This window comes from Pteropus medius, unplaced genomic scaffold (assembly GCF_902729225.1).
Source record: "Pteropus medius unplaced genomic scaffold, Ma_sr-lr_union100, whole genome shotgun sequence".
In the NCBI taxonomy this organism is placed as follows: Eukaryota; Metazoa; Chordata; class Mammalia; order Chiroptera; family Pteropodidae; genus Pteropus; species Pteropus medius.
This window is the reverse complement of record NW_024349800.1, coordinates 51,645,027-51,662,351: the sequence shown is the minus strand read 5'-3', so window position 1 is coordinate 51,662,351 and position 17,325 is coordinate 51,645,027. Positions and strand designations below refer to the sequence as shown.

At 35.5% G+C, this 17,325-nt stretch overlaps 1 protein-coding gene across 7 annotated transcripts in view; it reads right to left on the bottom strand.

The window, feature by feature from the left end:
* ITSN2 (intersectin 2) overlaps positions 1–17,325 on the bottom strand; it is a 109,888-nt gene that overhangs the window by 70,913 nt on the left and 21,650 nt on the right. For all 7 annotated transcript variants that reach the window (XM_039887691.1, XM_039887690.1, XM_039887693.1 and 4 more), the window contains 4 exons: positions 13,497–13,560; positions 3,661–3,753; positions 1,094–1,157; positions 143–306 (listed from right to left, as the gene is read on the bottom strand). In XM_039887691.1, the coding sequence (XP_039743625.1) occupies positions 143–306; positions 1,094–1,157; positions 3,661–3,753; positions 13,497–13,527 (352 nt within the window). In that variant the 5' untranslated portion in view covers positions 13,528–13,560. Of the gene's footprint in view, positions 1–142; positions 307–1,093; positions 1,158–3,660; positions 3,754–13,496; positions 13,561–17,325 lie in introns of those variants that run through there.

Sequence of the window (17,325 nt, the reverse complement as noted above, 5' to 3'; positions counted from 1 at the left end):
TTCTTATCTCAGATAGGAAAATTAACTCAGAGTCTGGGAATTGTCATTTTATGCTGACAAATCTTTTTCTAATTCCCAAATGCTATGCCTAGGAATCAAGTTTAACTATCAAATGCAGATAATTAAATTAATAAATATATACCAAAACGAGCAGATATTAACGGAGAGAACATAGGAGGTTGTTTCATAATAGGAGGGAGAACCATGGGCAACTGTTGGCCTTGCAGCTTTAGTTTGATGAGTTTCATAGCTATGGAGAACTCTTGCTGATCCATCTTTCCATCCTTGTTCAGGTCTGATAAAGCCCTAAAAAGGCAATGAGGTGGGTAGATTATATGTAGGGTCAACATTATATTTGAGGATGATGATAAAATAAAAACAATGACATAGCATTCACACACAGATCATCAATTAATTGTGTGTGTATCTCAAAAAGCTAAAACTTGTACATTAAGAATACTGACCAGAGAGAGCATCTACTAAAACTCTAAGTTTATTTAGAATCTAGAGATCTCTGGGATGAATTATACCAGTGTAAACAGAAAATTATTCAAGAGTATAATCATGCCAAATGATTATTCATTTGTTCAAATATTTATTAAATGCTTGCTATGTGCCTGGCACTTTGCCAACCATGGGAATATTCCAAGTGGAAAGAAAAATGGGGTAGGGGTTGGAATTTACTGTAAATACCTTAAAAAACAAAACCCTAGATATTTTAAAGAACAATTTCTTTATGGTAAGGGCAGGGGAAAGAATAATTTGGGTTTATAGATGATGAAATAAATGAAACTACAAAATAACAGAAAAAAGATTTGAGACTGCCAATTTGTAAAGAAGTGTTTTCTGATGAAAATGTGTACATCTCTTTCCTTAGAAATTCTAAGGAAATTAGAAATTTGTCCTACACAACAAAACATCAATTGATTTGCAGTCATTTATTCAATAAAATTTATTTTCTAAAAAACTGAAGAAATATTCTTAATAATAACAGACAATAAGAACAACTTTATGTTAAACTGTATTAAAAACAAAACAAAACAAAACCAGACTATCAGAAATTTAAGTTCATCTACAAAAGAACACATTTTACCATATTTCAGCTAAAACAGGAGCTGGCAGGCCTGACTGTAAGAAAAATGTACGTGCTTGATCACCTGAAGGCAATAAAAACAAAAATCAAGCAGCATATTAGTAAATAGAATTACTCCAACGCTTCTGAATAATAATAATAATAATAATAATAATAATGGGCAATAATGTTATTGATTTATTATTTTAATTCCAATCAAAAAATTTAAACAGAAATACACATAAAAATTATTTACAATATTTTAATAAGACTTACATGTTCTAAAACAAAAAAAAAGTCACAACTGGTTATACACATTAATCAGTGATAAAAGATTATATTATTCATCTTAGTTTTTCCACAATAATTTAAGGTCGTATTTGATAATATTCCTATTTAATAAAATTTATAGTTGAAAACACTGTTCCCCTAGAAGAGTTCTAAATAAAAAATACCAGGTGTTGGAAGAGAAAGCCCTCCATGAGCCTCTCACAATCCTATATATTCGGCTGTGTATGCCAAGAACGCAAGATCCTAACTGCTCTCTACCTGGGTCATTTTTCAGAACTGGGTTTGCAGCGGGCTATCTTGAGGGACTGGGTAGTGTTTTCCTCTGGGACAAAGAATAAGTCTGCTTACTATTTGCTAAAAAATGGTGGGTTCCCTCAAGCTCAGTGTTCCTCTCCTATAACACAACCACTGCATGTGTAGCATCTTTCTAGGATCTCTGCAGGGTCCCTGCATGACTTAGGGGACAAGAGAGGCTGACAAAAACATGCCAATGCTCATGCTGCTAGCTGTGTTGTTAGTAATAAAGTCCTCTATCTCTGACGTAGGAATCTCAGGTCTTCTGCTGGCATCCATGAGCCAGTAACAGACTAGGTTATTAACCTGTTAAATGGGATAATCAAATCCCAACCTTGACATCAGGTAAGGTAGTTATAATTACAGAAGTGCAAATAACATTAAACTACAATGGTTAAGAGGATGGATCCAAAGCCAGCCTTAAAGGTTTCAAATGGGGAGTGAGGAGTTAGGGTAAAACGAGTCAAATACATGGTAACAGAAAGAAATCTAACTATGGGCAGTGAACACACAATGCAATATATATACATATGACTTATTGTTGAACTGTACACTTGAAACATTGGATTTTGTTAATCAATGTCACCATAAATTAAAAAGAAAAAAGTTTCAAAGGTCCTATCAACACTAACCCTCTTTGTGATCTTAGGCAAGTTACAGAACATGTTTAAATTTCAGTTTCACCATCTGTAAATAAATATAGACTATAACAGTAGCTATAGTCTAATTATAGGGTTGCTGTGAAGGTTAAATAAAATAATGCATTTAGCAGAGTATCCGAAACAGTACAGATCTGGTAAACATTAGCCATTATATTTAATTATTTAAATAAAACACTGCTACAGCGTTCCTGGCCAGAAACCCGCCCCTCCCTTTGGGGGTATACTATCTTATCTCCTTATCTCCTAAATTTCATAGGGCTACAGCCTTACTTAGAGGGGGTCTCCTTCTAAAATGTACTTTCAATAAATCTTACTTTTTCTCCAAAAAAAAAATTTTTTTTAAATAAATAAATCAAATAAAAATAAATAAAACACTAAGATGCTTTGGTATAGGAAGAAAAAGTTTCATTTATAGAAAAAAAAGTTGAAAGACAAACCTAAATTAATCCCCCTTTGTTTCTAGAGGCCTTTTTGAAAAACAAGGACTAGCATCAACTATCAATGCTTGGTGTGGCCTCTCAAATACAGAGAGCTAAGTACTACGAAGACAGATTCCAGAGAAAAAAAATTCTAAAAATTTTAAATGAAATGGATCTAACATATTTCTATTACATTCTGGTAAAACTGAACTTTGCATGAGTAACGGGCACAACATATTAAGAGCACATTAATAAATTTGCTTGGGGAAGAGTCTCAATTACCTGAAATTTTTCTAGATATAATGTTAAAAGTGAAACTGGACAATTAAACTGAATTTCTTGACTATCATTTAGGATCAGGAAAAGACAGTCCATATGCCAAATCCAAAACAACAAATTAAGTGGTTCCAGGTAAAATATGAAAGCCATGTTTTAAAAATTCTAGAATTCTGATTGATATGAATTTTATCATTTATTTCTTTATTAAATGCATTGGGGTAACATTGGTTAATAAATTATATAAATTTCAGGTGTACAATTGTATAATACGACATCTGTATATCTATTGTATGCTCACCACCTAGAGCCTAGTCTCCTTCCATTACCATATATCGATCCCCTTTACCCTCTTCATCTATCCCCCAACCCCTGTTCCCCTTTGGTAACTGCCAATCTGTTGCCTGTATGCATGAGTTTTTTTGTTTCTTCTGTTTGTTCATTGCTGCTTTTTGTTTTATATCCACATATGAATGGTATCATATGCTTCTTGTCTCAAGGTCCAGTCATGTTGTTGCAAATGGCAATATTTCATCTTGATATGAATTTTATCAATGATACAAATTTGACGGCAGTTGAATTAAAACTAATTTTAAGATATTACATGGAAAGGAGCATAATTCATAAATAAAATATAAACACAAACCTGTTATGTAACCTCCTGATGGTTTGAGGTTATCAAACTGCTTGTCATGCTTAGTCCGTTCTTCAGAGGTAATAGCCCACATATTTGGCCCTCCTAAAACATAAATGGAAGACAAATTATACTCTATATATGAGAACGCTTAAAATATACAATTATAAAATGTAAATATGAATCACAAGAGTCCATTTAATGACATTTTTCAATACCTGAGTGACACAAACAGTGAAGCTCTATCATAACCATATAAAGCCTAAGGCTTTTCATTCATCCAATTAACATCTATTGAACAATTACTGTATACCACTTGCTAGAAATGGGCAACAAGATAATTAAAAAAATGAATAAAATATTATTCCCATCTTTGAGGAACTCTTACTCTAGAAAACAACTACCAGCATTTACAGTGTTAAACTAGGAAGCACCCTAAGCAGAAATATACACAAAGCTGTGCTAACACTGAGTAAGAAGCAACAAGGATGAGATACTAGGAAAGGTAAGACTGAGGCAGAGCCCTGAAGCTTGGCTTAAATTGTCACGTGAAGAGATGGGATAAGGGGATTTCACATAAAAAAGGCATAGCATGAGAAGTCAAGGAAGTACACTAAGTAGACTAACAGCTAAAGCACCAGGTGAGTGTGACAAGATGGTAAGAAACAGGTAGGAGAGATTAATTATAAAGGGTCCTCAACAGTCTGACCTTCGCTTTGGAAGTTATGGAGAGCTATCTAGTACTTTTTAAAATAACCTTCTTAATTTGGACTAATTTTAGAACTACACAAAAAGTTGCAAAAGATCGTAGGGAGTTCTTATATACCCACTCCGTTAACAGTTTACATAAACATAGTACATTTGTCAAAACAAATTAACACTGGTATACTACTACTAGCTAAACTAAAAACCTCCACCAGCCAGACTAGTAAATCCCAACAAAATTAGCTGGTAAACCTCAACAAAATTGGACTCTGGGTACTGGCGACGACACAAATCTTTGTGACTGAGGATTCTGCCAATTGGAGTCTTTGGCAAAGGGAAGCGGCCTCCACCTGGAGATGCCACTTGCAGTTTAAATGTTTGACCCATGGACAGCTAATGATTCTTCAGCCTGATAGTCCCATTTCTGGAGTAAGCCAACTGGAATTTCACAATTAACCAAGTGAGAAGGACCCTAAAAGCCTTGCTTGTCAAATAGAAATGGTATATTCAAGAACACAGATAGCCTGGATCCAAAGATATCCTGGCTTTACACTAAAGAGTGGCATGGCAGCTAGCTTTCCGAGGAGAAACTTTATTTCTACTCCACTGTCTGAAGCAAAACTACTGAATTAGTGAGGCTCCCTGAAATCCCTGGGCCTGGTTCAGTAATGGTTCAGGGAAGCTGATGCTCACGGAGTCCATTAGGCTGCCATGCCTGTTCAGCCTCAGAGCTATGCAGAACTGAAAGGAGACATGGTCAATCTGTTCAGTAGGCAGAATGGATTTTGGGGCTGCTGCCAATGGCCCAGCTGTTTAGTCTGCCACTTGGAAAATAACAACTGACAGATTAAAGACACCCTCTTTAGGGCTGCAAACCAAAAACAAATTTTAATTGTTAATTGAATGGTCTAGGTCACTAATGTAGCCACTCATGGTAAGGGCCTATTCTCTGATTTAGACTGAAATCAAGTTGCTGATTAAGTCCCACTCCATGTTTGCGATGCAGAAGACACAACTGCATGCTGGACCTGTGATTCCTGTTTGGGTGTGGGTGTGCATGGGTGTGGGTGTGCATGGGTGTGTGTGCGGGGGGAAAGCTGCAGAGGTCTCACCGCACAGGGCATCACCCCCTTTGGCTCTTGGCAGATTGACTACATAGTACCTTTGACCCCTCACTCTGGCTACTGCTGGCGCCTCAAACTATTGATACTTTTTCAGGTTACCAATCAACCGTGATGTCCACCTATTGTGGCCCTTGAAACTAATTTGTGTCACGGTTTCAGCTTTCTGGACCATTTGCAATATGACTTTGATGTATCATTTACCACAAAAGCTGCTCAACAATGCACTGATGTCAGACTCTACTTCCATCACCTCTTCCTGGTCCATACTCCTTACAGTGAGACAGTTTAGCCACTGAATGAGCTGTCCCCAGAAAGGGATCATCATCACTTCTTAGCTGTTTCCTGGCTAATGATGAGGGCTAAAAGAGTGGCGGGTAATAGGGGATATATAGACCTATTATGAAAATTCAGGATTCTACCCTGACCATTGCTGAACAGGACAAATCTTTCTTTCTTTGAACAGCAACTGCAGGTAGGCCTGGTTGGTACATCCTCCAGCTCCAGGAAGCTCAGATAAAAAGGGACCTAGAGGATTAAAAGTTAATGCTGCTTATGTATAGAAAAATGTCCTTGTCCTTCTTGTGTCTAACCCTTCTGGATCACAGTGACGTTATAGCCAAATGAGACACCTAGATTTTGTGGTGGTGGAAAGCAACAACCAGGCATCTGAGGAGAGAACACCTTAGACACCCGAGAGGTAAAAGAGTGAGAGAGGCATTAAAACAACATTTTCTTTTTCAGAACTGCTTCCTAGAGCCTTCTTCCCCAAGGAAAAAGGCACTGCTGCAGTTCTCCTAAACTGCTAGAAGTACCTGAAATTTAACTGACTACTGAGTCTGCCACGCCTCCAACCCCCCCCACCTCCGCCTCAAGCACCAGCACCCACCAGATGCCCTGACTACTGTTTGATCCTGATCCACACTCAGCCTTGGGCAGGCCTTGTGCACCTGGGCCCCAGGGGTGCGGATTTCTCTGTGTTCCTGCCCCTCCACCCTGTGGCATCCAAAATCCTTCTTGTGTCTGTAGTTGGCCTTGGGAAGGACTGTCCTACTTCTGCCCTAGCAGTAGCAGGAGCAATATTTATGCTTGGCATTAGTATAGAATCTTAGGCCTAAGAAGGTTTCCTTCCCTTCCCTCTGTAGTAGAGGTTTTTCTTCTACGCTTACCCCAACAGTATGTCTTTGCTGACTCCCTTCCCAGTGACCCCCAGTGGCTTAAGGCTTTTGCTTAACAGGAAAAATGGATTCAAAGAAATGCATGCTATTTTGTGCCTGTCCTCCTACAGCTGTCTGCAACACGGAGGTGGGGTCTCTTCCTGTTCTCCTGCATAGCCCCCAGTCTTTCCAGTGAGCACGCAGTTGATGTCCACAGGAAACAGCTTGAGAGAAAGTATAAATTCCTCTTTGTCTGTGGCCCCTAGTTATTCCAGACTGACATGCTAGCCCTCACTTGTTTTTTGGTATAAAGATTACGTGTAATTAGTAATATAGCTACACTAAAATAACACTAAATATCATTTTTCACCTATTAGATTGGCAAAATTATAATAGATAACATTTAAAAAGCTTAGCATGTGTCAGGTACTTTTCTGAGAGCTTTACATACATTATTTCCATTCTGTTTCTAAGTCTCACAAGAATTCTATGAAGTAACTATTATTACTATCACTTTTCTTCAGAGGAGGAAACAGAGACATAGAGAAATTAATAATTTGCCCAAGGTTACAGAGTTGATAAATGTTAAAGGCAGGATTAGACCCATGCAGGCTTAATTAAGAATCTTAAACTATATGCTTTGACAATAATTAAAAAGAAAAACAGACCCACAAATACACTGTCAGTTGATTTTAACAAAGATGTCAAGATAATTCTGTGTGGAAAGAATGGTCTTTTCAACAAATACTGCTGAAAGAACTGGACATACATATGGAAAAAAAAAGAACTCAATCTTGTACCATACACAAAAATTAACTCTGAATGTATCATAGAACTAAATATAAGAGCTAAACTGAGAAATGTCTTGAAGAAAAGCAAAGATGATCTTTAACTTTGGATTAGCCAATGACTGTTTAGGACATAATCAGTACAAACCATTCAAATTTCTTGATAAATTGGACTTCATTGAAATCTAAAACTTCTGATCTCTTAAAGACACTGTTAAGAAAATGAAAAGACAAGCTACTGAATGAGAGAAAATATCTGCAAAACATATTTAATAAAGGACATACGTCCAACAGATATAAATAACTATTCAATTCAATAAGAAGACAGTCCGCCCCGCCCCCAAATGGGCAAGATTTGAAAAGACACATCGAAGATATATGGATGGTAAATAACTATGTGACAAGATGTTCAATATCATTGATCATCAGGGAATGCATGCTGAAACCACAATAAGATCACTATATGCCTATCAGAATTCTGAAATTTTTAAAAAGCTGCAGGCAAAGATGATGAGCAACTGAAATTCTCATGCATTGCTGATAGGAAAGCAAAATGAGAAAATCTGGAAAACACTCTGGTAACTTCTTATGAAGTTAAACATACATTTACCATACAACCCAGCAATAAACTCTTGGATCTTTACCCAAGAGAAATGAAGATCTATTTCCAGATAAAATTAGTCTTCTGATGGTTACAGCAGTTTAGACATTATGTCTGGAAAGTTCCAAACCTGGAAATAACCATAATGTCTTCTGCAGATGAATGGATAAACAAATTGTGGCACATATTTATATACTGGAGTACTACTCAGCGATAAAAGAGAAGGATATGTGCAGCAACATGGATGAATCACAAAAGTATTTTGTTAAGTGAAAGAAGCCCCAAAGACACAAAAGGCTACCTATTGTGTACATCATTTGTATGACATTCTGGAAAAGGCAAAACTATAGGTATGGAAGTCTGAGTAGTAGTTGCCAGTTGCTAAGGGTGGGGTAAAAGGGCACAAGGAAACTTCTTAGGTGATGGAAATGTTCTATATTCTGATTTACATGACTGTATACATTTGTCAAAAGTCATCGAACTGCATACTTAAAAAGGGTGAATTATACCTTTTAACACAACTTAAAAATAAAAATATAAAGCATCTAACACATGCCTGCCACACAGAGGGTGCTCAAATTAGTTTTCTTCCTCAATCCAATCCAGAGGAACAATATAATTAAGAAAAGAGCATTAAAATCCTTCGCAGGCTCTTTCCTTCTGATAAAGGTACTCTTGCCAGAGAATACTGAAAGTCAGGTTTTTTAGTCAGAAACCAAGGCTATTTTAAGCCTGGACAGTCTGGTTAGGAAGGCTTGAGCTGCTCTAGCACACATCACTGTGTATCCCCAGGCGGTGAGAGATTGCTATTCTAAGACTACAAAGAATTCTGCTGCATCAGAAGGACCTGCTCAACTCTTATCACATTTTAACTCTTTCTTATATCTTGTATCTCCTCACTTTTCCTTGGTTACCTGTCCTCATAGTGGCTAGCTCAACCTATCTGATAATGTTTACTGCTTAGTTCCTCATATCTCCAACCAGCGACCTAGACACCTTCATATACATTCATCAACAAACACAGGGCACCAATGTGTGCGAGAATGAATACAATGAACCTCTTAAAGAATCACACAGATTTTCTAATATTTAATGGGCTCCACTAGCCAAGAGACTCACACATAACAATTATGATTAAATATTATGATTAATGTCACTTACAGAACTAAAATGTTCTAAAGCATCATGACAAGGAATAATTTTTAAGTAGTCTTCAAATATTTTTCAAACCTGGACACTTAAAAAAATCACCATATTAAAACACAAGGCATTAATTCACTAGGAATTTAAAGGAAAAATTACATTGAAATAAGAAAACTGTGAAATATATGTAATTCAAAGCCAATTTTAAAATAATTGATCTAATTCTGGCTTTCTTATTCAGAATATATACTAACAGAACCTTTCAAAGAGATAAGTTTATTATTTTGAACTTCAAGTAAAACATCTCCCAATCATAGTCTGTATTTACTTGTAAGCCTAATACAAAGGCAGGAGAACATAAGTTTTGGGGGTTGATGTTTGATATTTCCTTAAAAAGCTAACAACTTTTTACATTGTCTGATCACTTTAGAAATGTATTAAAATTCTATCCACTTCCTCCAACTCATCACTAAATTGAAAATGTGGTCGTTTCATAGAGATTTCTGTTGCTTATTCTCATCTCCTCGCCTATTGGATCTGTCAAACATGTTCTATGGTCTATGCAGAAGGAAAAATACACATTTACAGAACATCCACTATATGCTAGACCCCTTCAGTAAGTAGCGCCATCCCTGTTTTACACATATAGACATATACACATACGTACATGTATACATACGTCTAGTATACTCACACACGCACATATGCACATAAAGAAATGAGTTCCACAAGGGTAAGCCACACAGCTGGGTAGCAGCACAGCAGTATTCTAATACATAGTTATGAATGTAAATGATTCAGATATGTTATATCCCAGTCGTATGCTATAAAAATTAAATGATATCAGATATAGTCTTCATTAATATATTTTCCTGTTCAAAATAATAGTCAAATAATATATGAGTCAAATACTATGTGTTGAACCAGTACTAACTTAAATCTCTAAAACACAATTGGAATAATGTTCTGGACAGAACTAAAACCTCAATGTGGGAACTTGAATATAAATGTTTGAGTTGTTGTAAACACAGCACTACATCTGATTCTACAGGTCTAATGTTTAACAAAAATTTATTAATTACACAGTTGAAAAGTGTAATCAGCTCTAAAATTCTAAAAAGGTAATAAAGCTCTAAAAATGAAATGGCTTTTTCCCCTCCTAACACCAGTAGCTGTTCCTGTTCCCTCCCTCCTCCTTCCCCTTTCCACATTCTGGATACAGCCGCTGCTGTGGGCTTCAGAACGTCTCGCTCATTTAATCAGTCTTCAGAACTTCCACAATTGTGAGGCTGAGACAAGCTACATTACACAATATCAACTCCTAGCAACATGTATCTGAAGTAGCGTGTTGCCTATCACCTGATGGCTCATATACCATACTCTATATATTTGTAATTTTATAAAATTTTTAAAAAGCAGAAAGCAAACCTGCAATAATTAAAAAAGGCTTTGGCAAGGATGATTCTACTGGTGCATAAGACACCAGAAGTGGAATCACAAGTGGTAAAAATATGATGCACTGATCTTTTTTGGTTCTGTTAAGGAGATGGGAAATGAAGCATCAAAGAGACTAAGAAAAAAATATCTGTCCCAAGAACTTTTTGAAAGATGTAAAGTTCTGTATCTGCATTGTCCAATACAATAGCCGCTAGCCACGTGTGGCTTTGAGCACTTGAAATGTGCTGTGTGACTGAAGAACTGAATTTTTAATTTAATTTTTATTGATTTAAGTTGAAATTGAAATAGCCACATGTAGTTAGTGGCTACAATACTAGACACTGCAGCTCTGTAGGAACCAAAGAAGTCTAAAAATTGTATAGTTAGTCTTGGGATGATGAAATAGACATGGCAAAATTTGAGGAACATGTCAGAAGCATTTGGACAAACAGCTTGGTCTCCAGCACTTAGAGATAAATTCCAATAGTACTGGATATTTAAAAAGTTAACATAATCTATAACTGAGGATTTACCAGAGGAGTAAGCACTGCTTTTGAAAGTTCTGTACTATACATGGATGTTTCTTTCAATGAAGTCTTAAACCCTGAATTGAGCTTAAATTAGATATATACAAGATTATCTCAATCTTTAGTTATTTTATAAACTAAGTAGTAGGTTACCGCAGTCTACATTTGCTATCTATCAACTCTTCAGTAGTTCTAAAAAAATTTCTACCTCCACCTCTATTCCTATATACTACTCCTAAATTAACTGTTCAGCATTTTGGACAATTATTCGAGTAATTGTTTTTTGGTTATTGAACATTTCATTTGTCTGAATTTTAGTCTTTTATATATAATGCAATGAGCTACAAAGTGACACATAAATGTTTAGGAAATGGAAGAAACAAACTGAAGACTGGGCACGTACTCTAAGTTCTCAATGAACAAATCCATAGGTTCTTGGAAATTGACTTTAAGTGAAACTGTGTAACGAAACCTGTGTTACCATAGGCTAATTAATATAAACAAGAGTTAAATTCCTCTGCCATATTTCTGGTCACAAAAGCATCACCAAACTTCTAAATAAAGATGCAAAACGCTTCTAATATTAAATATTGAAATAAATAAATGTGAGCATACATACATTTAAGAAATATGAATAAAAACAAGTAAGAGAATTCTTTTCCAACCCCTTATTCCAGTTCAGGCTCGCAAGTGGCTGGAGCCCATTTGGCAGCCCAGGGCACAAGGTGGGATCCACTCTGAACAAGACACCCTTCCATCACAGCGGCCACTCATATACACAGTGGGACAATTCAGACACACCAATTCACCTTATGCATACATCTCTGGGATATGGGAAGAAACCGGAATGCCTAGAGGAAACCCATGCAGACATGAGGAGAACATGAAAACTCCACACAGTGGCCCAAGACAGGAATCAATTTTTTTTCTCATCAAGGCTGTAATGCTGAATGAAAAGACATTATTTGAGGATCTACTGTACACCTTTCTTTTGTTCATTTTGTTTATAAACCTGCTTAACACGTTGGTTGAAGTTTATAACTAAACTATGCACTTAATGCAAACTCCTTTGTATGGGGCACAAAAATACTCAAATTTGGGTAGAGCACATTACTACTGTAATTACTATCCTGATTCTAGACTTATGTTTATCACTTATTGTGGAAAAAATTATTTAATTAACAAAAATGTCCATAGCATCAAACAATCTTTATAATCCCACACCATTTCTACAATAGGAGCAATGATCCCATTATTCCATAAATAAGAGTTCTGAAAAGGTGAAAAATGAAAAACAAAACAAAAAAAAACAAACAAAAACTTATCTCAAGTCCATCTTTAAATGACAGAATCCTATCACATATTAGATTTTTTTTTATGCAAGTCATTGCTGCAACTTTTCTAAATCTTACAAAGTTAATCCTGAGTCTTAAAACTTTAGACAACATATATTTTCAACATTTATTTTCAATGTAGTGATTGGCCTTATGACTGAGAACATATTTAAAACAAGATATAATTAATCAGCTGCTAGATGGTAACATGAAAACAGAATTGCTTTGTGAAAGTGGTAGAAACATTGGCGATGCTTCCCTCTTTTTTCCCCTAATGTTCTTTAATATTACTGTTTTCAATTTAAATGTTAAAGAATCATTGACGGACACTCTATTTACTTACCTTTATAATTAGTTAATGAAATTTGCCTCGAAATTAAGAACTCGGCATCTAGTTTTTTTAGTGACTTAAAAATATAATGCGTTTTCTCAATTAATTCTAAATGACACGCAGTAACTAAGTATTAAGGGTGGTTAACTTGTACTTGAGAAATGAATTAAAACTACAATCAGAAAAAAAGTTTTAAAAACTTTATTACTGAAATTACTTTAAACACTTTCTTTTAAAATGCTTCCTATTAAACAATTGTGTGTTGACATACATAATCCTTTATAAAAGGAAAACAAACATTTTTTATGTATATTACTAAATGAATCTTTATTGGCTTAATCATAATCATCTCATGCTGTCAAAAACACCTTTAATAGTCTTCACCTTATAGCACCCTGCTTTTTGTCCTCCAGTTTTATACATTAAACACAATACAACTTTAGGTTATTCTTAACTGCTCAAATGCAAGCACACATTCCAGATGAGACTGCAGAATATACTTATACTGAGTTGCAAGATTTACTGCATAATATCCTAACAGAAGCAAAATATTTGGGAAGCAAACTACCCAAACATTTTCAACACAAATATTCTAAGTTTTGCATTTATAAGCTTGAGGAAAAATACCTAAAAGAATATTTTATAACCTCTACCAAAAAAATTCCACAACCTCTTTATCTTGCTATAAGCACAAAGCTGCTTACCATTCATAGCTGTGGGAAACTGAGCCATCATGGTCCTGAATTTTCCTTGCTAGCTCTCAGCCATCTGCAACATAAAAACATTGTGCCATTAATAATACAACAAGGGCAGATCACAGCTTAGTGCACCGGCTAAGCAGTGGGAATGTCTGTCCCCTTCAGCTCACACTTCCAACAGAAAACAATGCAGAGCTTCTGCTGCTGCTGAACAGGCAGAATTTACATCTGGGGAAGGGTAGGAGATTTTGTTGGGTAATGGTTCTGCCTTTAAAACGGAACTATGCAAAAGAGAAACAGTAACATATTTAATAGCAAATAACTGAAAAAAGAAACACGTGACTGAACCAATTTGGGAGAAATTAGTTTGGGAAAGAGGAAAGTTGTTATAACTAGGCAAAAATTTATTTCAGAGATATTAACTGTATTAATCAAATGTACAATAACAATAAAATCCAAAATATTTTTCTTTAAAAAAAATTCCCAAACAAGAAATATATCCAAAATAAATGTAGCACAGCTATTTAATCAAGTTCTACAGGTTCATAAAAATGGTCTAACAGTAATTATTAAAACATATATTTGTTTTAACATAATTAATTGTGCTGGGCAAGTGCTCTATACTTGAATAGAAGGAAATTTGGAAGTTTAACAGCTCTGAGTTTAAATCCCATCTCCACTATTTTCCTAGCTGTAACCATGGAAGATATTTAACCTTTTTGAATCTCATATTCCTCATCTGTAAAAATACTTTGTAGGAGCATTTTTTAAAAAGTATTAAATATAATCCAGTATACTGCCTGATACACAGTGGGTTTCTGATCAATGGCTTTCTGGGTGTCCAGGTGGGAAGAGTACAATATAATTCTGAACCCTAAATTCATTACTTTACTATGAATAAATTCAGAATTCAAAGTTTGTTCCTTGAATCCCGAGGGTAGTACCAGTTAGGGAGAGTGAAGGCCCAGCAAATTTATAGTAATGTGCCTAGTAATTAAAACCATGAATTATAACATTGCATGAAAACACCAATATATTAAAAGACCACTCCGTAGTTCATCTATTTACCCAAATCATTTAAATATTAATATTTTTAGAAGCCTAAGGGAAAATGTCTGCACAAGCCATTTGAACAAAGAAGGCATAAAGAGTTGCACATCATGGTGGATGGTATCACCAGAGGAGCTGGCTGATTAGCTGTCTAGTGTTTACAAAGTACTATATCTTAGCAAATTCAGTGTGTCTAAGGAGAAATATGACTGCATCAATATAACCACCAAAAGTGAGTCACACAGACAAAAAACAGATACATAACCCCAATTTATTAATTTACAGTGAGAAATTTAACAGCCAAGAGAAGAAACAGCAGCTTTTCTTTCTACAAAAGCAAACTATCATCTATTAAATTTTGTGCAGTGAGCAATGGGAACTTAATTATGAATAGGATGTTTAGTGGTGGTACATATATACGATGGAATATTACTCGGCCATAAGAAGAGATGAAATACTGCCATTTGTGACAACATGGATGGACCTTGAGATAATCACACTAAGCGAAATAAGCCAGACAGAGAAAGTTGAAAACCACATGAGTATCACTTATATGTGGGACATAAATCTAAAAGCAACAAATGAACAGGACAAATAAACAGAGACTCATGGACATGGACAACAGACTGGTAGTTACCAGAGGGTGGGGGGGAGGAAGAAGCGGGGAGATAGATGGGGTGAAAGGGGTCAAATATGTGGTGACAGAAAGAAATCTAACTATGGGTGGTAAACAATATTGCATTGTTGTCTATATATATGCCTGTTGAATTGTACACCTGAAACTTACTGGATTTCGTTAACCAATGTCACAATAATAATTAATAAATGAATGAATGAATGAATGCTTGGTGGTATCCAGCTTCGACGGTCTGATCCATTTATCTACACAACAGAAATAAGCAAGAACTGGGAATAGGGATGGGCAAACCTCCAATAATGCTTTGAATGCCAGTGCCAATTTTACCCTTCTGACTCCCAGCTTTTTGTATGTTACCACTATATTTCACCCTCCTCTCAAAGTGCACATTCTTTCTTTAGATGTTGGTAAGCTTTACTGCACAGGAACTTTAAATCTGTTACCACATTTAGACTTCACCTGTCAGTCACTATACTCTTCTTAGGTAGAAGGAAATTTCCCCAGTGCACAAGTAGGTTTCTTCATTCCATTCTCAAAAGGTAATATAAACCATGGTAGGGTGGTCAAGAACTCCTTGAGAAGTATTGTGTTGAGTTTTAAAGGGTAAGAATTAGTTATAACTGTAATGTTAAGAACCTTGGATTTGAACCTGTAGCTGACAAGGAGTTTTAAAAGGTTTTAAGACGAGGGACAAAGTCAGATTTCACTTAAGACAATTGTGAAGAAAAGGGCAAGCCTGAAGCAGGAAGATCAGTAAGGGAGGAGATAGCAATAATATCCGGCACCTGATCTAGAACAGTGGCAGCAGAAAGAGAAGATGGGATGAACTAGAGAAATACTGAACGGTTTACAACAGGTAGAACTCAGAGACTGTTTAGATATGAAAGATTATGGAGTAAAAAGAATTAAAGAGATGACTCCCAGAATTATAGTTTGTAAGACTGGGTGAATTATGGTGTTGCTAGTTAAAATAAAACAAAAACAAACAAACAAAAAAAAAACAACTCACACAAAAAACAGTGAACATGAAGTCTCATAAATCAAGTTATGACTACAACTTCCTCAAATACAGAAATTCTACAAACAAGCATAATATTTTTACTTCCCCATTTTAAATTAATGTTAAACCAACATTATGCCTGCAGCTATATGTCTGCAAAGAAACTATTTACTTAAAGATATGCAGTAGGAAGGGGCCCCATTTTAATCGGTCTCTGTAACAGAGAATTTTTTAATGTGGGAGAAAATCCTACACAATACATTTTATAACTGCATAAAAGTATGTAACTTACCAAAGATAGCTTGGAGAAAATGACAAATAAGATATAGGATCCCAGCCACAAAGCCTTAGTTAGATCTAAGTCTAAAACTAACAGATCATCTATCTAGGACCTTTGGCTAGTCACCACGTATTCTGTAAATACAACAGGAAGCTACATAATAGATGCTTAATAATCACAGATATAATCCTGAGATAAAACCAAAGAATGAATCAAATAATATAACGGGCAGGGAGGGCAAATCTCTTCAGAGAAGCTGAAGGTATTGGTAGGTATTACAGAACCTTCTTCACCTAATACATGGGACTTAGCCACCCATGCATGCAGGTACCATGTCATAACATGGATACATGAATGTATGTATACATGTAACATTTGATTAACAGTAGTACTATCTGAATAAAGTACCATAATTTGTTGGAACCAATAAGCTTTTAAAGCATACCATTTCATGTATGTTATGTTTACATCAACTGTTTCTGCCCTGTTGTAGAATAATTACCTCACCTTCAAAACAATTCTACTTATCTACTTGCAGAGTACTTGCAGAGAAATAATTGAAAATCTGAAAAATACAACATACATATTTTACTTTTTAAAAAAAATCAATTGTTTTACTTTAATTATAACAGTTACTATTTATTAAATGCTTAGTTACTATGTGTCATGCTCAATACTGAGAATTTAATAAGTTCTAGGTTTTAAACACAAGGAGCTTCACAGAGGAGCCTGTAGACTAGTCTACCAGGTACCAGATACCGCTAGATACCTCTGACAATGCTAATTATCCTTACAATATCCCTGCCAGGCAGATGATATTGTACTCATTTCACAGATGAAGAAACCGAAAAGTTAAACTAGTTGCCTA